At 41.7% G+C, this 25130-nt stretch overlaps 1 protein-coding gene across 1 annotated transcript; it reads left to right on the top strand.

Annotated features, from left to right (window-relative positions):
- The first annotated feature begins 1603 nt into the window (after positions 1-1603).
- On the top strand, positions 1604-12938 carry SPATA2 (spermatogenesis associated 2). The gene is made up of 3 exons (XM_054979062.1): positions 1604-1698; positions 6293-6719; positions 9388-12938. The coding sequence occupies exons 2-3, from the start codon at positions 6402-6404 to the stop codon at positions 10633-10635; spliced, it is 1566 nt and encodes a 521-aa protein (XP_054835037.1). The 5' UTR covers positions 1604-1698; positions 6293-6401; the 3' UTR covers positions 10636-12938.
- Positions 12939-25130: the final 12192 nt, after the last annotated feature.

Raw genomic sequence — 25130 nt, 5'->3', positions numbered from 1 at the left:
AATGTATTTGACCTCCTCAGAGTAAGCCAATAGTTCTGAGCCACTGCCTATAAACTACTACGGAACCTATGCTGTGGAAATGTCTTCGGTACCATGAGTTCCATTCCATTTAGTATTTTGTCAAGGGTGTATGTGGTTTGGGATCAAGTTCTTGCCATGACCATTCTAAGGACAGGAGAGATGGCAAAGAAAACAAGGCAGCCCTTGCAGTGTTAAACTAGGACTGAAGAGACCTGAGTTCAAATCCCCACTCAGTCATGAAACTCATTGGGTGTCCTTGAGCCACTCTCTTTCTCGGCCAGTCTAATCTACCTCACAGGAGTGTTTTGAAGATAAAATGTGGGAGGGGAACCCAGATCTTGTGGAAAGAGTGGAATAAATGCCTAACATATAGTGCATGGCCATATATATGTGGCATGAACAGTCTGAAAAGTCTGGCTATTTTGTGATATTGAAGCCAGATATTGGTGGAACTTTAGGTTCTGATCTGGACTTCCAAGATTTTTGGAAGCCAAAAGACTCAAAAACTGGACATTCTGAGTGATGGTCATACCAGGACACATACCTAACAAATCAGGGACTTGGATGCCATTTAGAATTTCCATGGGTACAGGGGACAACTTTTGCCAATTTCCTCCTTTCTGTGGAAGACTTCTGATCCCCCCCCCATATTCAGGGGGGTCCCCATCCAAACAATTAATCAGACTGGCAGAAAAACATCTTTTCTGTGAGCTATGGTAGCACATGGGCTAAGAGAATTAGCAATGCGCTGGGTTGTCTCTGGTTGAAACCTTGCTTTTGCAAGGAATCAGCTCAGTGCCCTTAGGCAAGCTCCTCTCTATCCATCTAAGGCCATATATATATAAATAAAATAGTGGACTATCTTATAGTACTGTTGTAAGGACTGAAACTACCACAGCAAAACAGCACATAAGTCCCGGAGCACGTTAAAGAGTAACATCATTTATTTCAGTATGAGTTTTTGTGAGCAGAGATCTTCTGTTCAGATACAATGGAAAGAAGCTGGGTGTCAGTCTAGACTGTTTTGGCTTTGGCAAAACCTGGAAAGGCATTAGGAGCTTCACGACTTATCAGTTATACTCTTCTCGGAAGTAGCAGAAACCCATCCGTATGCCTGTCGCTCATTTATGCTGCACTGGAGTCTGCAGAGGGCACGTGCAAGGATTCCCTCCCTATGACGTCAAACATTGCAGTTAAGTCGGCTCCGTACGCATGCGCAGGTAGCTAATGTACCCTTTCCGCCATTCTCAAAGACTGAATATCCGCTGCCCCTACTCCCATATCCATCCTCTCTTCGCCGCTCCTGGAAAGCTAACATTTCTATTAAGCCCATAGGACAACCAATTACAAACAACAAAAACCATTGTCTCGGTTACAATAAAGTGTGCGTTCCCCATGTGCAGACAGCTTCCCAGAGGCCGGATAACAACCAGCCGTTTGGTTCTGCACATGCGCTCTACGCACCAGTAAGGAGATTACGGTTTGAGGCGGCTTCCGCACTTGCTAATTCCGGTTTCCTGGAGGAGGATAAGGATGTGTATCCGGGTCACGGACGACTTCCTGGCTGGCCAGTGGCGGCGGTTGTTGGTCTGTGATCTTGGGCGGGAGGCGACGAGAAGTCCTAGGCGGGTTCCCGTGCTTGCTTTCGGGCGTTTCTGAGGGAGGCCGATAGAGGCGGTGAGCGCGGGTGCGGGAGAGGTGGGAGCGGAGATTCTGACCGCGTAGAGGGAGGGGTCTCCTAGGCGACCTTGCTGGTGGGGCGGGCGGGGGGCTGTGACTGCCCCTTTCGGCTCAGCCTGGCCGCTTTAGCAGGCGCCACCCTTAACCTCCCCCCCCCTCCAAGTTTGGCTCGCTTGTACAGTGATTGTTATACTTCAAAAGCCCCTTTCGCGGGGAGGGGTGTTGCGTGTAGCCTTTGGGGTGACAGTCGTATTTGTACGGTGACAGCCTAAAGTTTCGTGATCGCTTTGGCATGATCGTCTCCACTTCAGAAACACCGGAGAGCCCTAGGCATCCTTTTGCGTGCATCCATGCCAGAGCTCTCAAGTAGGATTGATAAAAGGATATTGGAAAAATAAATGGCCCTCTGGACTATAGGATTTGAATCCAGATGCACCTCAGAGACCAACAAGATTTCCAAAGTGTAAGCTTTTGGGAGTCAGCTTCCTTCTTCAGATACGATTAGGAATGGAGATCCCTGAGCCCTTATATCTCCATTCCTACTTGTGTCTGAAGAAGGGCGCTCTGACTCTTGAAAGCTTACACGTGAGAAATCTGGTTGGTTTCTAAAGTGCCACTGAACTCAGATCCTGCTATTCTACTGTAGACCAACAGGGGTACTCACCTGAAACTATGAACTGTGTGTGTGTTTCTTATTGTGCATGTTTGAATCCTCTGAAGGTTCTCTTCCTTCATTGGACTTTAGGCCTATCTGAAGTTGAGGCGCTGTTTAAGGCGTGGGGAAATATACAGCTGTTATGCTCGAAAAGCTTTGCTGTAGGAAATAGTGTTTCCCAATGGGAAAAAAGGAACCTGTTGGTAGAAGAGTAAGATTCAAGTCCAGGAGCACCTTCAGGTCAGCAGCAGCAGCCCAGTGCTAGACAGGCAGATTGTTAGTCATGTTATTGGGTTACAAGTCTTGTGATGCGATAATTTTGCAAATTCAGGTGTGAGTGACATCCTAGGTCATCCAACTATGGCAGGGCTAGGTTTCATCCTCTGTAAACTTGAGAGTTCTTTTTTCTCTGCTGAAACATTTTTATTTGTTCACTTAAGAAAAATAACATGTATTGAGACTAAATTAGAAAAAAGTGGTGGGAAGTAATTGGCTCATAGTCACTAAGGGAGTAAGTCGCCAAGGTTTTCTACTTATAGTTATTTGCTGAGGCTGCTGTTTGCTGAGTTTCTTCTTATAAACCACCACCCTGATAACAGTGTACTGTTGTACTACAGTGTGAAGAAGAGATAAAGTTGGGGCTGGGAAAAAGCACAGGTGCTGAGATGTGTACATTTGTCTCAGGACTTTTAAATGTGACTCAGGAGTAGCTTCTATGAATTGAAAAAATACATGCATGCATCCATGCCATAGCTCTTACATGGCTTTGACTGGGATTGATAAAATGATATTGTCAAAAAAAATGACACTCTGGACTATATCTGTGTGTTTTTCATTGTGCGTGCATGCATTTTTTCATGTTACACAGATTTCTGGGCATGCTTCCTGGAAAAAAGCACACATTTAATTTTACAAATGGAATAGTCCTATTGTGAACAGATGTCATGTCTTGTAGACTTGGGGAGTGATGTTTGCATAATGAAGATGTCAGTAAACTGCTATGCAGAAATTGTACATCTACAGATGGTAAATTATAATTAAAATAAAAGGAGGATGGAAATACTATACATTATTCTCCATCTTGAACAGAAAAGTTCAGTTGATTCTTGGGGTTTCATGTGGCCTGGCGTCTTAAACAATGGGGCAAAGCCCTTTCACTACAGAACCGTTGGGCATTCCAACCTGATCAGGTTTCATGCATGATTGTGTTTTATTTGAAGCAGTATGGAGATAGATTTCTAAATTGTGGATGATTGTAAGCTTCAAATGTTGGGCTTTGCTCAGCTAAGCCAGTCTGCAGTTTATCATCAGCCGTTAAGAAACCAGATGTTTAGGGTAGTACTGAACGTATTTAATGTGCATCATCCATTTTACCAATTTGAGGGGAGGAAGTAGAATCTCCTCTTAATACTAAGAGAAAATGATATGTTCTTATGGCCAGGGTTAAATCTGGAAACAAAACCTTGTTACCTCTTGAGTGAAGATTTCCTCACTGGTAGACAATTGGTAAGCTAGTCAGAGTACCTCTTCTTGTTTGAATTATTGAGTGATTGAAATGCTTCACAAATATTCCAACAGTCCTTTCCATAACCCTTTAAGATAGGTAGTTATCTTCATATTGCTGATGTATCACTGAAGCTGAAAGAGTGTGGTTTGCCTAAAGCCGCTGCTGAACTGTTGACAGTACAAAACAAAATAACAGTTCCCATAGTAGATATAGTGATTTTCTATGTGTACCTTAAAGTATTTTGAAATTTTTATCTGTATTTTATATAAAGTGCAAGTGCTTAAATAGTAAGTGCAAACATACAAGTTAACAATAACATCAGCCACTTTCTCACAATAATTATTACAGAAGTTCTTAAAGTAACAGTATAATCACACAACTTACATAGCTAATATATGCTCAGTGACCATCAATAATCTTCATTCATCCAATAAATACAGTTATTCCAATAAATTGTATATACATAGGAGAATAAATATAGATGTCCAATCCTCTGATACAAATACGCAATGCTAAATAGAAATTACGATAAATAGATTCGACTGTAATGCAAATACACTTTGACAAATAGAAAAATAGAAAGGCTGAAGTCCATTGTTTGAAACTGTTCCTGGAAAGGGTGATGGAGGTAAATGGTAACCTGTGCCTCCCCTGTGGTATAGTATAGTTTTCCACTTACGTTTCTTCTTTGTAGCTATGTGTATCTGACTGAGATGTTTTGCTTCTTCCCACAGGTACACCGGGTCATAGCACTTCAAACAAATCACCTGCTCAACGTCCACATAAACTGTGGGTGGGGGGAACACCCCTCTACACCCCAATGGTCTGGGTGTATCAGAATTCCCGACAGGATGCTAGCCAGTTTGGTGACCAAGAGAAGGAACATGGTTACAAACATGGCTATACAACAAAGAAGTTTCCCCCTGAGAAAGTGGTTACGAAACAGGCCAGGGCCTAGCATCCTGTTGGGAATTTTGATACACCCAGACCATTGGGGTGTAGAGGGTGTGTGATTATACTGTTACTTTAAGAACTTCTGTAATAATTATTGTGAGAAAGTGGCGGATGTTACTGTTAACTTGTATGTTTGCACTTATTATTTAAGCACTTGCACTTTATATAAAAATATAGATAAAAATTTCAAAATACTTTAAGGTACACTTAGAGAATCTCTATATCTACTACGGGAACTGTTGTTTTGTTTTGTACTGGCTTGACCTGTAGGAGCCCTTGTTGTAGTTAGAACTGTTGACAGTGGCAAGATTTCAGTTACAGCTTTCTGATTCTTCCCCTCTCTATTGATATTACTGATTGTGCTCTTTGTTAATAAGAAGTCTGTTAGATGCTGTCATTGCTTTCATCCTTCCCCCCTTTGCTCTTATTTCACTGTTTAGCTGCCTTGTAAGATATTTGCCACAGCATCTGCTCAGATTCATTATTTCATGGAACAGGGCTAGAGTTTTCATGGCATCAGTAAGTGATTCCTGTTATACAAATTGCAGTAACTGAACTACTAGAACTGCTGTCTTTGTGGCCCAAACCAATGCACATTAATTCAGTAGTAAGTCCAAATAAGTTCAAAAGCTGTACTCCAAAGAATGTATGCATAGCATTGCAACTTAGTTTTGGTTCTTTATAGTGCAATCCTATGCAGAACTCCAGTCTAAGCCCATTGAAATCAATGTCGGTTTCTAAAATTCAGGAAAGTGAATTTATAGACACAGGCTGCAGTCCAGTGAAGCAAGCATTTATGTACAAAGTTTCTTCACTGCCAGCTCTGGAACAAAAAAGAGCTGTGTGAGTTCACATTCGCTGTTGTTGGGAATGGAATCCTTTATGGGCCAAGGAGCTTAGATTGCCATCTTGACATTTTGCACTTTCTCTTCAGATCTGCATTTTGTCAAATGGATTTCCTTGTGTTAGAGAGTTCATTGCCTTTATGCCACAAAACCTAGTTTACAGACTTTTTTGGTAAACTTACTTAACTAAGCCCTGAAGTATGTGGAAAGATATATAATATTTATCTTTTCCCAGTATAATTTTGCTTTCAGTCCAGTTTGGTTTGCAAGAACCCTGACACACAAACTTATCTATGCTTAATAAAGGAGATTGTTTATTGTCTTCATTTATACCTCTCCTTTCTCCCCAGTGGGGACGCAAAGCAACTTAAATCTTTCTCTTCTCCTCCATGTGGTCATGGAAGGCTTCAGATAAACTGCCTAGCCTTCAGGATGCTTGGTTTCTCAGTTGGAATATATTTCTAAAAGCAGACGAGGCTCAACAGATGTTCTAGTTCTACTACAAAAGTGGAGGAAAGTCTGCAAGCTGTTACTTGAAAGATCCTTTGGTAGTGCCTTGAGAGGAGGGAATGGCATATTTGAGTAGTGTAGTAATTAGTGACGTGTTTTTTTCCCCCCTTCTTATTCCAGAAGACTCTCCACTGCTATCTTTTTTTAATATCTACTGATCAGCCTGTTTTGGAGTGACCATGGAAGAAATGAGGTAGCCGCCCACGAGCGTGCTAAAATCCTACTTCAGATGGATACAAAATACAAAGAAGATGTATTTAGGAAGTATGTACAGTTTCATGAATCCAAATTGGATACTTCTGATAAGAAGCAGCGCCCAGTTAGTGATGAGTACCTACAGGTGGCAGCTTCAGCCTTACTCTGCCTTCCCAAGATCGATCCCTTTTATAGATTCCGGTTGATAAAGTTTTATGAGATAGTTGAACATTCTCTTCGGTCCTTGAAATCTTCAAGTTTACGTTCTCTCCGGAATGCTTTTGGCGTGCTGGAATCAGTTGGAGTTAATCTTTTTCTTTACCCTTGGAAGAAGGAATTCAAAAATATAAAGGTGAGAACATGAAAGCATATTTCAGCAAGATGATTTAGACCATAATGGTGAAGCTGATCACAGTTGTCAAGAAATTACTGAAAGCTAAGTCAGCTATTTGCATACTTTTGTACCAGCATAAATAGTGAAAGAGAATTTAAGAAGTATATTTGAACATCTTATACTAGGGAACATCTTGGCTTATAAAGGACAATTGGTCAATTGACATTGAATTACTATTGGTATATCTGGGAGTACTGGTTTGACAGGATTTTGCCTATGTAGATTCCATAGCCATGATTAATCCTAATTATAATATTGGGCACAAAGTGGACTTGATTAAAATTTCTTGTCACGGATGATTTCATATTATATTTTATCCTGACTCCATGTAGGGGAGTGCAGCCACACCTTATTCTTGCAGAAAGCCTATGTAGTAGTTTAGATGACCTTGAGAGCTGATTTGGGATTTGTCCTATAAAGTTTAATCATTTGAGCCTTGTCCTTAGGCTTCAGCTAGCTTTTCAGTTTTTTTTTCCAATGCCTCCTTCTTTCAAATGAAGAACTTTGTTCTTTTTCCTCATATGCTGTGCTCTGTCTCTTTCCAACCACTTCTTTAGAGCTATCCATACCATGGAATGCAAAGAATAAATTAAAAGCCTACAACCATAAAACTGCATGAGTGGGAATAAAAAAAGGACATCTTTCATCTGTTTGGATAACCATATCTCTAGGAATACCATATCTCCCAGAAACGTACTTGTGTACTGTTTTAAAAAAAAACACCCAAACACTTGAAGTGATTTTCAAACATAAAAAAAAATCAATATACAGTAATCAAAACACTATTTGATAGAGCCAGTTTAAAGCTAATGTTCAGTGAAAGTGTCTTCTAAAACAGCTCTGCTGAAGCAAATGAACAGTCCTCACAGAATTTGGCATTTCATTCCAAAGGGATGGAGTTGCCTCTTGATCGTGCCGAGGCTATTAGTGCCTGTTCTAAAGAGGCAACCAAAAGCAACCCCTCGCAAGAAGACCAGAGGGTTCTCTGTCATAATTTCGGTGTTATCTTCAAGGACAATAATGTAGACTCAAGGTAGTATGGATTGGTGTGGCCAGGTCAGCTGTATCAAAAAAGGGTGGAATATAAATACAATAAAATGAATAAATAAAAAGAAAGCGCTGGTAGCAATGACACCGATCTCCATGAGCAGCCTTGGCTCAGAGAGCACCCCAGCTCTTCGCTGTATCCACTAACATGAGAAGCACCCCTTCTGAAGTTAGCAACAACGCCTCTTAGGAATACTATCTTTCCCAGCCAGCATCACTTCCACTAAATTGAGCTTTAGCATTCTTTTTTGTCCATAGCTGCTTGCTGTGATACCCAGGGACCAGTTTTTTTTTAATGCTATTAAAATAGAGCAATGCCTTCACAGCCGTAGACATGTTCCCACTTGTCCTGGTAATGCTTAACAAGTAAATGATAGAAATAAAGGTAGGATTGGGTTGTTCATGGAAAAATTTGATGTTTCTTGAGAGACAGATAGCCATCAACCTCAGCTGCCACAAGGCACATGTTAGTAAACATTTACCACTAAATGGTAGGAATGAGGAAGAAATTTAGCAGTATACTTAGTTACTTTGGGTTGTTACTGATAATAAGCTTATGAAAATTTCTGCCTGGCTTTTCCAGCAAAACAGCACTTAGGGTGACTGAATGCAGTGTTCGTTCTTGTCTGAATTCTTGGCACTGTACGCTTATTGGTGTGCGGTATCAGTGGCCTGCTCCTCTAAGGTGGGAAAGCTGAAGTGCAATTATTGTATGATCCTTAGTGGGCCAGTACAGTTCCTAAGCAGAATAATGCTTTCTAAGTCCAGTGAGCTTAGGATTGCAGTTTTGGCATTGTCCAACTTAATGGTCGTGCTCAAGAACATAAAAACTCTACACAGCATTGGAGACAGTTGGTGCCTAAACACTCATTTTGTTTATCCCTCCTTTCTCCCCGAAGTAGCTTACATCATTCTCTTCTCCCAATAGCAAGGCTAATGTCTAAATTATTTTCATAATCTTAAGATTGGGGCTTTTAAATTCTGCAAATTGTTCTCTAAATCTCAGCTTCCTACCTTCAAGAAACTCTTAACAGCATAGAATCCTGGCACAGACTTAAACTAACAAATACATTGACACTAAAACATTAATATAGTTAAAATGTGGTTTTAACAAAAACATGCAGGTTTTTGTAATTATTCCTTCATCCTGATACTCTCACAGCTTTTTCAGGTGCCAGTATCTCCAGCTGTCCCAACCCACCTGCTAATTTCCCTCTAAAAATACCTATGATACAATTGCCTATTGTAGATGAAAAGAAAATGCTTTGTCATGTTGAATTGAAAACACATGCGTAATAGGAAGTAAGAGTACTGTGTGGGTCTCAGTTTGAAGTTTAATCCACAGCAACTTTTAAATATTTCCTTGGAGCATTGTATGGCCCTGGAAAATGCTATTTGCTTCATAAAGAACATTCAGACAAGGCGTATTGTGAAGAACAAACATCACATTCAGTGCTTGCACTTCATCTTTTAAAGCAAGCATTAAGACAGTAATGTTCACTTCAGTTAGTACTTACAGAATGTCATTATTTCATTGGGAGCCGAGTTTATAACCTTTTTCTTTCTTTCCCATTTTCAGACCTACACAGGGCCTTTTGTTTATTATGTGAAGTCTACAATACTTGATGAGGATATAAGGCAGATCCTGAACTTAATGGGATATATCCAAGAACTTGGAACGGCATATAAGCTCAAAGACCTAGTTGACACCCTCCAGGTGAAGTTGGTATCGTTTGAACTGTACTTGGCCAAAATAGAGTGTGAACAGTTGATTGAAATTCATTTGCAAGTGAAGGATAAAGGATATTTGGAGCTCGACGTTATAAATGAGAGAAAAAATAGCAGTGATGATGTTCGCGGTTGCTCAGATGCCTTGAAGCGTCGTGCAGAATGCAAAGATAACCTGAACACTTCCATGTCACGGATGGTGCTTCAGAAATCTGCTAGTGAAAGAGGTTCTAAAGATTACTTCAAACCCAAAGTTACCAAACCTTCTAAATCAGTGGATGCATATGATAGTTACTTGGAAAATAAAAAACCTCCCTTGATGACTTCCTTGAGTCTCAGAAAAGAACCCATTTTGGTCGATCCGGAAGATGATATCAAAGATGAAATAATCCGTCCATCGCCCTCTCTCCTTGCCATGTCAAGTTCTCCACGTGGCTGTTCTGATGAATATTTGCCGGTGTCATCCCATGCGAATGGCATACTAAGAACGGGTGTTCCATACAGTACCTATTATTCCCCTCAAGATGATTTAGATTTGTATACTGACCCCGATTCTAGAAGCATGTTGAACTTCAAGAGGCAGGAATCCACTAAACATGACATATGGCTGCTGAAAAATGATGCCAACCCTAATTACCATAAACGTACGCATCTAGCCAAAGAGACCACTCCCCTTAAGTGCCAAAGCTGTGGATTATCTTGCGGCACCTCTGTTTGCCAAAAGTGTGACAGTTTGCTCATCTGTAGGCAGGAATATCCAGCGATGAAGCAGAGCAGCTATTCCCTCAAAACTGTTTCCGGCGAAAGCATGCCATCTGGGTCTGCTGCACGGGAAAAGCCTCAATACACATTACAGACTCAAGAACGAGCCCCTCAATTTGCTTCCAAATCCAAGCCTTCAGGCGCTTCCCGCTGTGGCTTTTGCAACCGGTCAGGAGCTGCAAACACATGCACTTTTTGTTCAAAAGTCTCCTGTGACACTTGCCTCAATGTTTATTATTATGATCCCTGCTGTCGAAAGAGTGAGCTTCACAAGTTCTTGCCAAACAATCAGTTAAACTATAAATCAAACCAGCTGTCACACTTGGTTTATAGATAGATTTTTATTTTTTAGAAACTATATATTGGGACAAAAGGGCTAAAAATACAAACATGCTGATGTTGCTGGTAAGAAATATCGTCCTACTGACCTCTTGTTAGGAGAAAAGACAGACATGCCCTAGTATTAGACAAACATATCTCAGTGTAGGTGCCAGTTCTCGATGCGACTTTACAAATGTTGTCTAAACAATAGATTCTGCTGCTGCTCTTAACTGAATGCTGCTCTTTTTCCATGTAGATGGGAAAGAGGAGCACTCCCCCCCCCTTTTCAGGAACAGGCAGGCATTGCACTTCAGTTTCTTTTTCCCCCCTAAAGAGACATTGCACTTCTGTGTTGCATCGCTGTCACTGCCTCATCCCATAATCCAGCCTCAGAGCAGTAACAAAGAAAATAAGAACAGCATTTTCGGTGGCTTGTGGAATCCTCTGCTTGGGCAGTTCACACAAAATATTCATGAACTTCAGGGGGAGGGGGTTGCCAAAAAAGATGGGAGTGGTGGTGTGTGTGTGTTTTGTTTTGGGAGAGTTCAGATGCATTTCCTGAGCTTCAAAAGGCAAATTGTCGTGGGAATCTCATCATCTTGTTTTCCCCCCATCCCATTTCCAGGATAGCAGTTAAAAGCAAAATTGAAACCTAGTATTTAAGTGTTGCCAATACACCTTTCTTGTCTTTACTGTTCTTAATAAGTGAATCTGTGTATGTTACATTATGCCCAGAGTGTTGTCTTTCCCAATGAGTCCTGATTGTATTTTACATTCTGTTACTTGTGTATCGAGTCCCATTCTTTCTACTGTAAATAGATGATTTGGAAGCAATTTATATTTTAATAAATATTTAGTATGTTGTGTTTTTCTAAGAGAAAAATGCTGAAATCCTGTGACAGAAGTCTCTGGGTTATTTCTTCAGGTAATATTCCCCACCCCCACTCCCTGTACTCCCTACAGCTTTTAAAGGCTATTATTGTAGACTGGTGTCCCTTGAAATCCATGGTTTTTTTCTCTCCTTTCATTTGGTTTGAAATTCTGTTTCTGATGTTCAGTATCAAGCAATTTCATCCCAGCCCTTCCATAGCTTTTGGAGAAATATTGAATTCTGTCTCAACAAGGAATAGAAGAGTTGGCCGTATATACATGCCAACTCACATTCATGCTTGTGGGGAAGAATTAGTGAAAATACATGTCTTCACTCCATGGCAAATCTGTAGCATTGTTTTGTGGTAATAGATCAAAAAAGAGGGCTTGTGCCATTCCCGGTCCTGTAAAATTTCTCAGCTGTGCAGTTGGAGCTGCATGTTGAATTTGGTCTTATTCCCAAAAGGTTGCCAGTGTCGTCCTTACAGTTCATTCCTTATGTAGAATAGTTAGGTCATTTCATTGAACTCTGAACTTTGTGCCAGATTTACACTTTTGACCCTAAAACTGTACATTTTGTGAGCATGGTTGTAGATTTTAGGACTTCTACGAATCAGTGTCCTTTCATCTTTCATGTGGCAAACAAACATAAATGGTTATTTTTTAAAGTGTGTTTTTTGTGACACGGGGTGGTGGGAGAGTCTGGCATGGGGAGGAATAGGATCATGCCAATTTAATGAGCATTGTAAATTTGCTGAAATACTTTGGCTGTGGATGAGTATGGAATGTACAGCTTCAAAAATGTTTTATGGAATGCTGCCAGCAGCAAACTAATAGCGAGGAGATGTGTGACCAGGAATGGTATAAATGGAATGATTGCTATGGCACCTTGAATCTTTTTTTTTTTTTTTACAGGCAAGTATTACTTTGCTGTCCAGGAAGGTTAGGGGAAATTGTCGTGCAAGTGAACGATTAAGGTTTTCTAAATCTTAGAAGGATTCTTTTTTTATAAATATATATAAGTATATTTGTAGATAGATACAATATGTATATAATGCCAAATTTAAAATTTTTCTATTTCTAAAACAGGTTGTAGAGTTCCTTTTGATGTATTCTGTTTCTGTTCAGCCTCATGCCTGTCTTTCTTTGGCTGCTATACTGTGTAGCTTCTAGCTCTTTCTTGTTCCAGTTCCATATTGCTACTCACATGACACTAAATGAACAAAAACTGTGATGCCACGTAATTTATATGGTGAACATAACAGGGACTAATTAATTTGCTTTTTTTTTTAAAAAAGGAAGCAGTCCTATGTACATATCTGTCATGGAATTCCTGTAGTACAGAACAGTGTTAAATTGCAAGTGATACCATGCTATATATTTTTATGTGTATCTTACTGTATGAAGTTGCTGTGATTGAGACAGTAAAATATATACTAATTTAAAATGCAGCTGTTTGGCATCTGATTTGTTAAACCTCTGAATTGCTGTATTTGAATACTTAAATTCTTTCTCCTTAAGAATTTAATGAGGGGAGGGGAAATGCCCTTCTTTGCATATTTATACTATGTCAACTACAATTACACCAATTTTGCGCGAGCTGCATTGGTTGCCAGTGGAGTACCGGATCAGGTTCAAGGTTCTGGTATTGACCTATAAGGCTTTGTGCAGACTAGGGCCAGCGTACTTGAGGGACTATCTCTCCCCGTATATTCCCCGGAGGACCCTCTGATCAGGAGAAAAACAATTATCGGTCCCTGGCCCCAAGGAGGCCCGCCTCAACTAGAGCAAGGGCTTTCTCAGTCCTGGCTCCTACCTGGTGGAACACTCTGTCTACTGAGACCAGGGCCCGGCAGGATTTACTATCTGCTGGGCCTGTAAGATAGAGTTGTTCCACCAGGCTCATGGCTGAGGTTGGGCCTCCGCTGCCCCCCCCTTCTTGTGAAAGCTGCCCACCACTTTGTTTTTCAGCTGCTGTTACTGTGCTGCTATATCTAGTTGTACTGCTGTATTGCTCGTTAATAGCTGTATTGCTGCCGCCAGGCAAAGAGTGCTGTTTTAACATGGAACTTTTTAAAATGATTTTAAGGTGGTTATACACCCTGAGCCCGCTTGCGGGGAGGGTGGAATACAAATATGATATAAATAATAATAAATAAATTAAATAATACAATAGCAAATGGTTCAGCTCTTATGCTTGCCCTCACGGTGATCCTCTGGAAGAGATATGTCTGCCATAAGTGGTTGGACTGCCAGTCAGCACTGTGCTGGTTTGAATCCCACTACTGCCATGAGCTTAGCAGGTGGCCTTGGATAAAACCCCTCCTCTCAGCCCCAGCTCCCCAGCTGTATTGTGGGGATAATAAACACTGACTGTTCACTGCTCCGGGACATTAATCTGTCTGGAAGAGCAGTATGTAAGTGCACTGTTATTGTGTTTTGGAAATGAAAGATGAACGGTGAATGGGCCTTTGGTAACTCGGGGCCCACCATATTATAAAGTCTTTATGTTTGTGTGGGATGACATGAGGCATTGTATCTGACGTGATAGGAGTTTTGTCCCAGATACACAATAGATCTTTTTTGCGTGTGACCACAGCACCCAGGGAGTTCAGCTAATCTTGAACATTTTTTTCACAAAATCAAATGGTCCCATGGAACCCTTACCGCCTCTGTTCCAACCATCACATTGCTATATGACTACATGAAAGTGACAAGTGGGGAGAAGCTGAAACTGCTTCTAAATGTGTGCTGCAGTTGGAAGCAGAAAACAGCTGGTGTGCATCTGGGAGGCACAAAACGCATTGCTTGCCTGATTTGAAGTCCTGGTGTTATCCCTACCAAACAATGAACTTTGTGATGAGAAGATTGGCTCCTGGTAAGATGTAATGGAGGTTAGCTTTGAAATCAGGTAATCTGGTTCAAGACCAGCTCTCTAGCCCTTGTTTGACAGTGTTCAATTATGTTGGCAGATCAGGGCTATGAAACTGAATCTCAAGTTATACTCCTTTTGGAACTTCTGGATACAACTCCACTTTAAAAATTCTGTAGGTAAAAGCAGCAGCACCATGTCCTTACTCGGGTTCTGAAAGGTCTGACCAGTTTTAATCTCTCTTGCTGCTTTTTCCCAGGCAGCCCAAGACTGGACCTGTTAAAACCTGTACCCTAGAATTTATCACCAGAACTGGTAGGTTGCAACATCAGATATGTCCCATTTTAAGGCTCCATCCCTACAAAATGGGGAGGCTGTGACACTTTGTACAGATAGATACATTTGATACAAACGAAACTCTGTCAAAAGATGCCAGTTTCCTCTTCATAGTAATGAATTGAAGTATGTTGTATCATTGCTATGTTGTGCTAATCCTGACTTATAAGGGAATTCTGTGGTGCTAATTAACACTTGTATTTGACCGTGACCAGGCCTCTGTGTATTCATTCTGTCCACTCATCTGCATCCATTCTTGAAATGTGTTTAGAAAAGCTGAATTCTGTAGCTTGTACACATTTTGCTCATTTGCTTGCTAACTTCTGCTATTCTGCAGGACTCTGGAACCCTAGCAGTCCTACTTAAGCCCCCTCTCCGGCAATATAGCTGAAGCCCAAGCGCTTTTCACATCCTTTAAAAGTCATCTTTGTGGAAATAAAGGCTAGAACGTTACTTTACAGAATGGCTGGACACTGTGTTCAAAACTGCATATTTGAAATAGAATTGTGAAACACAGGCAGCTCTTAGTTCTATGACCACATCCCTATAGCACTGGAAAACAATTTGGCGTGAATGGTGGAGGGCATCCGTACCTTCCCAGACACACAATATAGCAGTCTGTGTGCAGGAACAGTGTGAGTTCTCCCCAATGAATGCATGCATTTGAAAATGTAAATGGTTACGTTAAATGATTTAAGTGAAGTCACGCTCAAGCAAAAAATGCATGTTAAAAAAAAATCAGCAATAATAAAAAATACAACTGAGAATTACTGCACCCCCAAGCCTAGTTCAAGCCCCTGAGTCTCTTGTTACCAGGATTACCCAGCTCTCCCATATGACATCGGGAGAAGGTAGGTAGTGAAAAACCCCAGGTGAGTGTAAGTGGAGAGGCAGAAGAAAGCCCTCCTCTTCCACTAATGAGTGCATGTGTGAATGCCTGAGTAGGATAATAAAGGAAGAATCCAATAGCAGGGATGGAAGTAAGGTGGATGAGCGATAAAATAGAGCTAGTTTTCTGCAATACTCAACTGAAACACCAAAAGCTTGTCTTTCACTTTTTAACTTGTGTAGGCTCAGACTTTCACTGTGTGTTCTTGCAAAACAGAGGCTGATGAATATAGAAAGCCTTGCAGCTTTCTATATTCATCAGCCTTGCAGCTTTCTATATTTCGAATGTAAAATGTATGCCTTTATAAGGAGTGGGGTGTGGTTATCACCATTCAGAGCTACCAAGAAACCACAGCTCCAAACAAATTCAATTATCTGACTCGGGCTTAATCACCAACTTGGGATTTCCATTTTTGTCTTTGATGTGAATTGTGGCCTGGCTGTTCAAGGGCACCCCCTCCCCCCCCGCTCCCGTCCCTGCCCCTGCTTTTCTTTGTTAAAAAGTGCCTGCAGCTTGCTTAGTTTTTGTCTTCCCACTTTGAGTATTTGATCTTATGTTTTGATCTTCTGTACATCGGAAAGCTGCATATTAGGGATGGAGGACTCCATCTTGAGGACTCTGCTGAATACAAAACTAAACTTTCACTCTTAATTAGTATTTATACTCGGACATGTGCTCATGGTTGTAAAAGTCTGTATACTACAGCAGTAGACAAGCAATGTCAAGCTTTCTTCCTTCAAGGAACCCTTTCCATTTTGGCTCTTTTGTTGTGCGATGTTTCAGTGTCTGCCTCACATGTTTGTAAATGATTTTGCCGCGTCCTTGCCTGGAGGCAATTATTTTATACAGGTGCTGGCCTGGAGGACTTCACAGTTGCCTGATGTGAACTGTTTGTATGCCCATCCACACCTTCTGGTTGCCTCTTGTGGAAATCTGCCTACCATTCCTTCTCATCTTATTGAGTGTTTCGGATTGCCTGGGATACAATTTGAAATGGCTGGTGTAGATGTTCCAGCAATCTGATGGAACCAGTGGGACCTGAGAATAGATGATTCTTTATCTGAATCAATACTCTAATGCTTATAAGCTGAAGGGAGAATGAGTTTGTGCTACAGCCACTCTAAATGCTCTCAAGCATGTGTTTTTGACCCATGATGATTATGCATACCTAGATATTCCCTTCCCATGGGTGGGTCTAAACCCTCACATTAAAACAAAAAATTGTTCAGATTTTCTGCAAACCTGATGGTCCCTTCACAGATACTTCCTTAGCCCTGGATGGCCCCATTGCACTGATTTTTTAAAAAATTGTGCTTCTGATACGATTTGGGGAGAGAATTATGGGAGTCTGGCTTATTGGCAAATACTTGTAGAGTAGCAATGGGGGTGACTTGCTCTGGGAAAGTTGTAAGTAACAGGTGGGAACTCAGCATCTTATTCTGTGAGTGTGGTCGTGTGTGTAAAGTCGTAGCCATCTTATGGTGACCCTATAAGGTTTTCTGCGCAAGAGACAAACGGTGGTGGTTTGCCATTGGCTTGTTCTGTGTAGTGACCATAGACTTCCTTGGTGGTCTCCCATCTAAATACTAACCAGTTGGTGTAGCCAGTTTGGTGTAGTGGTTAAGAGAGCAGGACTCTAATCTGGAGAACTGGGTTTGATTCCCCACTCCTCCACTTGAAGCCAGCTGGGTGACCTTGGGTCAGTCACAGCTCTCTCAGAGCTCTCTCAGCCCCACCCACCTCACAGGGTGTTTTGTTGTGGGGATAATAATGGCATACTTTGTAAACCACTCTGAGTGGGCATTAAGTTGTCCAGAAGGGCAGTATATAAATTGAATGTTGTTATTGTTGTTATTAACTAGGGCTGACCTTGCTTAGCTTCTGAGATCTGACAAGGCTAGCTTGAGCCATCCGGTTTTTTCCTGCCTGGAGTTTTGTGCCTGCAGAGCCTCTTCCCCTAGACAACTTCTCTCTGCCTGGCACTTTGTTGGACTGGGGGAAAATTGGCTGGAGAAGTCTGCTGGCAAGAGATGATGGGTGAGAAGGCTTCAGTACCTCCCTCCCAACCACTACTTTTTCACTTTAAGTCAACCTAGCCCCTTTTTTATAGATAACCCTATTTTAAGTCATTCTCCTGCCACGATGGGCAACTCCTTCCATGAAACATCCTAAGTTGAACTATTTTGCTGTATTCTATAGCTCTGATTTTATTGTGTGTTTGCCTTAGGCTGAGTTTTCTCTGGAAATGTGGCTGATCTTTTAAAAATTTCTTGGATTCAAGTGTCAAGTTTTTTCACATGACTAAGATTAGTAATAAAATGCCTCTCATACACATTGCCAAGTTGCTGTTTCCCCCCTCCAAAGTATAAATATTGTATCATCAGTACACTTGAGACAAATTTTCCCATTCTGTTTGCTCCCAAATGCATCTAGATTACAAGCCCTGCTCTTATGAGTAATCTAAGTGGGGCTCTTTGCCAGTAGTACATGGCGGCCAAAAGTCCTAATAAATAAGACTGTTAACAACAGCATGCTCCTGCCAAGCCTCTTAAACACATACACACACAGCCTGCCAGCTTAAGTGACTCAGTGTAGTTATGCTAGCTGTGTTGGTCTGCATGTTTTCAGTGGAAATAGTGTCATGTAACGTAAGGCTGAGCTTCGTGTAATATTCATCAGTCCATTTCACATTTCAGGGTACCAGAATTCACCCGGGTTTTACTTACGGCTTGAGGGTAAAGTTGGCTAGGCAAGTTGCTATGAAGGATAGTGAGCCTTTGTGGTTCTCTTCTTTGTTACAAATAAAGTTACATTGAGAGACCCTTATATATTCATGACTGATTGCAGCATCTTACACCTCCAGTGAGGGAGCTCAGGTTCAAATCTTAAGTCTGTATGATCTCCTTTTGTTGGTAGCTGTGACAGGCATTTTCTTCCAACTGACGGGATCCTCACCACCTCCTATAATTTTGGGGTGCTAGGTTTGTTTTGAAATGAGAACCTTTCCCTTAGTTGCTAGATATTCTTACGGTACTAGCAAGTGGGCTTTGGGTTCAATGTGGTGAGGTAATTTTTGTGTTGCACCTGAAGAGTACAGAAATCACAGCAGCAGAAGGTTTAACAAACCAACAAAAAATTTATTTATGTACCGGAGGTTTTTAAAGAACAGAACAGCAGCCCAGGCCTCAAGACAATGACAAGGCACTGAAACTTAAGCTAGTTAGAGCCTCAGGTTGTAAATTCCTTTTAATGCTTGTGGCTACAAGAAACAGGATTTCACTGCCTAACCCCTAGGTTGCCGCATCCTCTCTCACACAGGATTCCACCCACACCAGCCTGGCCTTGCCCAAGAGTCAGACTGAAGGGTACCAGGCCTGCTGTTCGTCAGAGACAGGCCTCGCAACTCCTCTCTCCACACCCAGAGGTAGAGCTAAACCACTCTACCACACTACGGGGCAGATTCTGCCTGCTCTCTCATTGAGGCAGCCCTGAACTGAACTGCAATTCCTCTAAAGTTCTATCCCCACCCCCTCTGAAAGGGGGGGCTAGATGCTGGGGCAGCACTCCCATAGCCCAGGGATGAAACAGCCGAGTGGCTGTTCTACTTTTCAGGGGCAGGGCAGCCCCCTGTCTTTCGCAGTTTGCAACAGCACTCTCCAGTATGCAGCACTCTCCAACTAAAGCACTCTTTGGTATGACCATAAGTTAGGGTGCCACCCACTTGTGAGTCTTCACCAGTTGAACACCGATGCCTTAACTGGCCTGTGACAAACCCCTTCTCAGTGGCCCAGAGGGCAATCTAAACTCCACCCTGTCTGGAGATCAGGGGGCGGGGCCACCAGCCATGTGACCATTTTTAAGAGGTGCCGGAACTCTATTCCACCATGTTCCAGCTGAAAAAAAGCCTTGGATAGAAGATATGCAAAATGATTATACAGCACCTCTGGAGAATCTCCAGAGTATTCCAAACACTTCGAGTATTTCAAACATTAGTTCTAAGAACTGGTGGTGGAGTGCAATTCAGAGCTAATCTTTCCCATTTCCTGCTTCCTATTGCAGTTCCCTTCCCTTGCCGGGCTGATTCTTGGAATCTGGGAGATCCTTGAGAATAGTGCAGTATGTGCATGGGTGTCTGGCAAGGGTATGTGTCCCCCCCCCAAAAAACCAAAATATATTAATATAAAAACTGCAAGCAGTCAGGTAATCTACAGGCACAATTACTAGACCTTCGCCCCAGTCATTTCTGGGGATGGCCTTGGTTCAGAAGGCACAACTTGGAGTGGGGGAGCTGTAGAAATCATGGATTCTCTCCTTTGTGTGACTGTCAAGCACCTTAATGTATTTATAGATGGTATTAATAAGGATTTAACAGATTCATTTGTGTAATAAATAGTTTGTACATAGTTGCTTAGTGTGAGAGAACTGACCCTTATCCAGGTGTTTCCACAGTTTGACAGCCAAGGTACACTTCGGTCTACCCTTGAAAATGTTTTACTGTAAGATAAAATGCACTCTCCCCCTATGTTTCTGCAAAGGGCACCTGCATGCATAATGAGCTCAGAGCAGTGACTCATGAAGAGAGGCAACAAGCATTCTTGTGTGTTGCCGACTGATCTAATCATACTCAGTGCAGAGAGTTATCTGCACCAAGAGGAAACTGAGGAGAAAAAGGCAGAGTAGTGAATCATTGAGAGACGCAGTGGACAATATCCTCTGTGGGTGAGCACTTTTCATCCCTGGGGGTCTTTCTTTAATAAACTTACTTCCCATTTCACAGAGTTGTGGGAATGGCTGCTGTACCCTATTTGTTTTGTTGGTCAAGGGAATGGCTGAGGCTGAAATGAGCTCCAGAAGAACCAGCTGGCTAAAGTTGGCAGGATAATCAGAGCTGTATGTGAATTTACTTGATTGGCGTTATTTAAACATTGGTGTTCCAGTTAAATGTTGGACTGTTTTCACTTGACGTTTCTGAAATGCAGTACCGCTTCTTTTTAAAAAGTCATATTGGAAAACAATAAATATTACTGTGTCCATTCAATACTTCCAATATTCCCTCCCCTGAAGCCTCTAAAGCTAAATTATCCTGAGCTGGAATTTCGAGAGGATGTGCATAACTATTTTGCAAATATGTTTGAGGTCCGGAGAAAGCACTTGAGAGTTTTGTTCCCCCGATTTCATTTCTGTTCTGCCTTACAAGGAAAGATTATTTGAACTAGCTATAGGTGGCACTCTGGCCTAAGTTTTTGCTTAACATCTATCCTCACAGAAGTCATTCCACGCTCAGAGGTTTGTAAGAATACATAACATGAATTAGAAAGGATTTGGATATGGAACTGAAAATAGGACTGTCACATTGTGACAGTGCAATCAAAGCTTTGCATTGTGGGAGACACTGTTATCTTTACATTCCTTTTTGATTTTGTAGGAAGGCTTCATGTTAAGTGAGATGAAAAGTGATGCTCCAGTCTGCTATTACAAAATTACACAAGGAATGCTAAATAAAGATCCATGGCATGACTCCAAGGCAATAGTTTCACCGTTTTTAGCTCTGGACCAGCCCGTTATATCAGAACTACATCTTTTTACTATATGTACCTGTTCTTTTTAAATTAGTTTTTAGTTCCAGCTTATTCTGATAACAGAGTTAATAAAAAATCTTACATTTTTTGGTTACATGTTATATAGCATGCATTTCATTTCATCTCTACAAATCTTTCATCTTTTTACTATATATACCTGAAATGACTACATTCTTTCCTCAGATTTGTTTGTTTGTTTATAAAATTTTTACCTCAACTTTCTGCCCTCATAGGGCCACCAAGGCAATTAACAAGACATATAAATTAAAATCTCATTTTAAAAACCATTAACATCAACATACAAATATATCATTATATCAGAAGAACATCTTTTTACTATATGCACCTGAAAATACTACATTCATCCTCAGGTTTGATTGATTGACTGATTTTTACCTCACCTTTCTGCCCTCATAGGGCCACCAAGGCAGTTAACAAGGCATACAAATTAAAATCTCATCTTAAAAACCATTAACACCAACATACAAATACGTTGTTAAAACAACTTAAAACCAGAGCATAAAATATATACTGAAGATAAAAATAACAGTTAAAACATTGTGGAGGAAGGAGATATCACTGAGGAAATGCAAAGGAATACAAACAAAAAAAGGGGGCAAAGCGTCTCATGCCCTTACATGTATATGCTGCTCTGACCCACATCATATTACATCTCCCTAAAAACACTCTGGGGCAGGGAACAATATGCATTAGAGAAGGAACAGAAAATGAATCCCCTGCTCTTCCCCCCAGCATCAAAATAAAAGTGGGGGGGGGGCGTGTTGAGGGGAGGTTTCAAGGTGAAAGTGATTGGCAATGGAAGAAAGAAACCAATGTGGCTTTATTACATGCATGTTTGCAGTATCATGTGCTGCTACCCCCAAACAGTGAGAACTAGAAACTATCTCTTTAAAAAAAAGAGAGAGAGAGCAGATGACAGAGTGGGAGATGCATTATCCGTGCAATACTTAATCTGTGCTCCTCCCCCTTCTTCCTGTCTCCAGGTAAAAACTTGGCTGTTGTCAGAGGCCCAAGCCCTTGGGTATCAGCCAAAGGGCAAGAACTAAGGGACTTTTGGCCTTTGGCTCTCATGGCCTTGAATACATTGGACCACTAAGCTGAAGACCAGCCCAATTTATAGTTACTTACTTCCTGTTAGTTTAAATTAAAAAAAATTCTCATTGTTTTTTTCTCATTGTTTTTATTGTGTTGTAAGCTGCCTTCGATCCTTTTGGAGAGAAATGTGCTGAGTGACTATAAGTAAAAAAGCATTAGATTTCTGAGAAACTATGGACAGTGCATTGGAAGTCAAGTTCCACAACGCGACTGCAATCATAGAAAACAGACGCCAACCAGTTTGTATGCATTGCATCACAGTGCATAAAGTTGCATTTGGAGAGAGACAGCAGTTTTTAAGAGAGTTGAAGAGGATACGACAAAGCTATTGCTGCCCAGGGCATATAATCCTTTCTTTTGTCATCTTATTGGGTCAAAAAGGTTTTGTAGTTTTTTGAAGCACAACAAAAATCTGCAAAGCCTCTCTGACAGAGAAGGTAGTGGGCAACCTGAGGCAATGACAGATGTATCCTATCACCTGAAATTCTCTTATGAGCTGCTGTATATCTCCAGTCGAACAGTAGTGGGAGCAGGGGACTTTATGACTGTTGAGTGCAACAGTGCCTTGAATCATACCATTTCAACTCTACATGCACACCATCTTATTTTCTACCTCTAGCCTTAACTCAAGTTGCTTTTATAAGTCAAAATCAGCACCTTGAAGTATTCCTCAAGGGCTTCTAGAAATCACTGTACGTATATTGCATTTCTTGTACTGTTTTTGCATTGGGGCCCCCACCATTTTTGTGAGACTCTCCCCTCTAGGTCACCTCTAAAAGCGATTACAAAGAGGTTGCTTTCCCTTCCACTTTGCGTCTCTCTGCTGCCGCTGCTTCCAGCAGTTCACCCCTATTAGGAGGTCACACTCTGTTCTTTAGCAGCTGCAGAATCAGAAAGTCTTCAGGGGCAGCCCCACATAGACTGCAATGCAGCAGGCAAGCTTCAAGGTTACCCAAGGCATGGTCCAATTGCTAAGTTAAATCCACAAGGAAAGCCCTGTCCCTTCTTGAGAGAGGAAGCAACCTTAGCCCCTGGCACAATTTGAAAGTTCTGGCATAATGAGCGCTGGGTAGAATTATTTTGAAAAATAACAGAAGGCAAACGCTCTAGCTGAGTAGTTTTTGTGAGCACGGCTCAGAGATCTCAAGCTAGGTTGCTTCCAGTATTCAAACGGTGAACTGCAACAGCCCCAAATAACTTCAAAAGGGATAAGAATGGTTTCACCACTCATGCTGAAGAGGATGTCTTTTATTCTAGTGCGGCTGAACAGCAAGAGACCAGGAGGCAGAGGCAGTCAGAAGATGGGGCTGAGGGGTAGTTTTTAGATATGAAATCATAAACACCCTTCCCCAAACAGCGTAAGTGCAAGACACTGCCTGGCCTGAAAGAAATGGATGCCAGCTGGGTAACACTCTGGGAAATGTTTTTAGAAGGAGAAGTCAGAGCAGCTGGCTGACTAAACACCCTGTCCTTGCCCAGGAGAGATGCATAACTTGGAACGAGGCTCCCAGGATACTCCTGGCTAATCTCATCCCATGCCCTGCCTAACTTCCTTTACCCACTCACATTGATTAAGCACCACCTTATGCCCCAGGGAGCATTTTGCCCTGTATCTGGAGTCTCTAGCCACCAATGAGTGTGTGTGTGCTTGGATCCATACATACACCCCCAAATCCTTTTGGGTTTTCTCTTCTCTGTGAAATGCTGGTTATTTCACTGCTGCCGTGGACCTCTGTCCTTGAGACTGGTGATTATAGCCTTCCCTGAAACAGCTGTCTCCCTCTTTCCTCCCTGATTTCCTCTTAGTTATCCTCATATGTGTGCTGTGTGTGATTTTGGTACATTTGCCATTTTATTTCTCTTTTAATAAAAAAAAACGTTCTGGTTAAACGTGTCTGATTTATTTCGAGAGTTCTCTTAAGGGAATGGTCCTCATAAACTTAGGTGGAGAATCCCAATTACCCCCCTCTCGCTTGTCTAAACTAATTCCCCTAACTAATTAGGAGACCACCTACTTGGGTAACAGTTTAGGGACTGCCCTAAAGAGAGGGGTGGAAAAGAGGGGGGGTTTATTGCAGGGAGTGCTTGGGGTCGTGTGCTATTACATGAGATCCCTTCCCCATTCCCTGAGTCATCCTCAGATGCCAAGTAACTGCAGAATGAGCACTCCTGTAAAATGCAGTGTCTTTGGTCTAGGGTTACCAACCTCAAGGTAGGGCCTAGAGTTCTTTCAGAATTAAAACCTTGGGTCACTCCTTTGATGGGGGGAGGGGGCAAAACATTATGCTATTTTATAGGTAAAGGTAGTCCCCTGGGCAAGCACCGAGTCATTCTGACCCATGGGGGGACATCGCATCCCGATGTTTTCTTGGCAGACTTTTGTTACGGGGTGGTTTGCCATTGCCTTCCCCAGTCATCTACGCTTTACTCCCAGGAAACTGGGTACTCATTTTACCGACCTCCGAAGGATGGAAGGCTGTCAACCTTGAGCTGGCTACCTGAACCCGGCTTCCACCAGGATCAAACTCAGGTTGTGAGCTGAGCCTGGGCTGCAGTACTACAGCTTACCACTCTGCGCCACGGGGCTATTTGCAGTAATGTTTTATTGGATTTTAACAGTATATTTTGTTGTAAACCACCCTGAGCCCACTTGTGGGAAGGGCAGGGTATATGTCGAATAAAGTAAATAATTAAATAAATAAATAAAATGTCATTGAAACAATCTATTTCTTTGCAAGTGTACAGACTGAGAAGGCATTACATATGCAACCCTGTGGACAAGTAGATTGCAACTCTGAAGCCACTTCTTCTGGAAGTAAGGCTAATAAACAATAAGAAGAAGAAAGGTT

This window comes from Eublepharis macularius, chromosome 5 (genome assembly GCF_028583425.1).
Source record: "Eublepharis macularius isolate TG4126 chromosome 5, MPM_Emac_v1.0, whole genome shotgun sequence".
Classification (NCBI taxonomy): domain Eukaryota; kingdom Metazoa; phylum Chordata; class Lepidosauria; order Squamata; family Eublepharidae; genus Eublepharis; species Eublepharis macularius.
The sequence above is the reverse complement of the archived record's forward strand: the minus strand, read 5'-3'. Positions and strand labels throughout refer to the sequence as shown.

Excerpts from the sequence above, each read along its gene's own strand:
- SPATA2 (XM_054979062.1), top strand. The coding sequence starts at position 6,402 with ATGGATACAAAATACAAAGAAGATGTATTTAGGAAGTATGTACAGTTT. Across the intron at positions 6,720-9,387 it reads AGGAATTCAAAAATATAAAG|ACCTACACAGGGCCTTTTGT; the intron begins GTGAGAACATGA and ends TCCCATTTTCAG.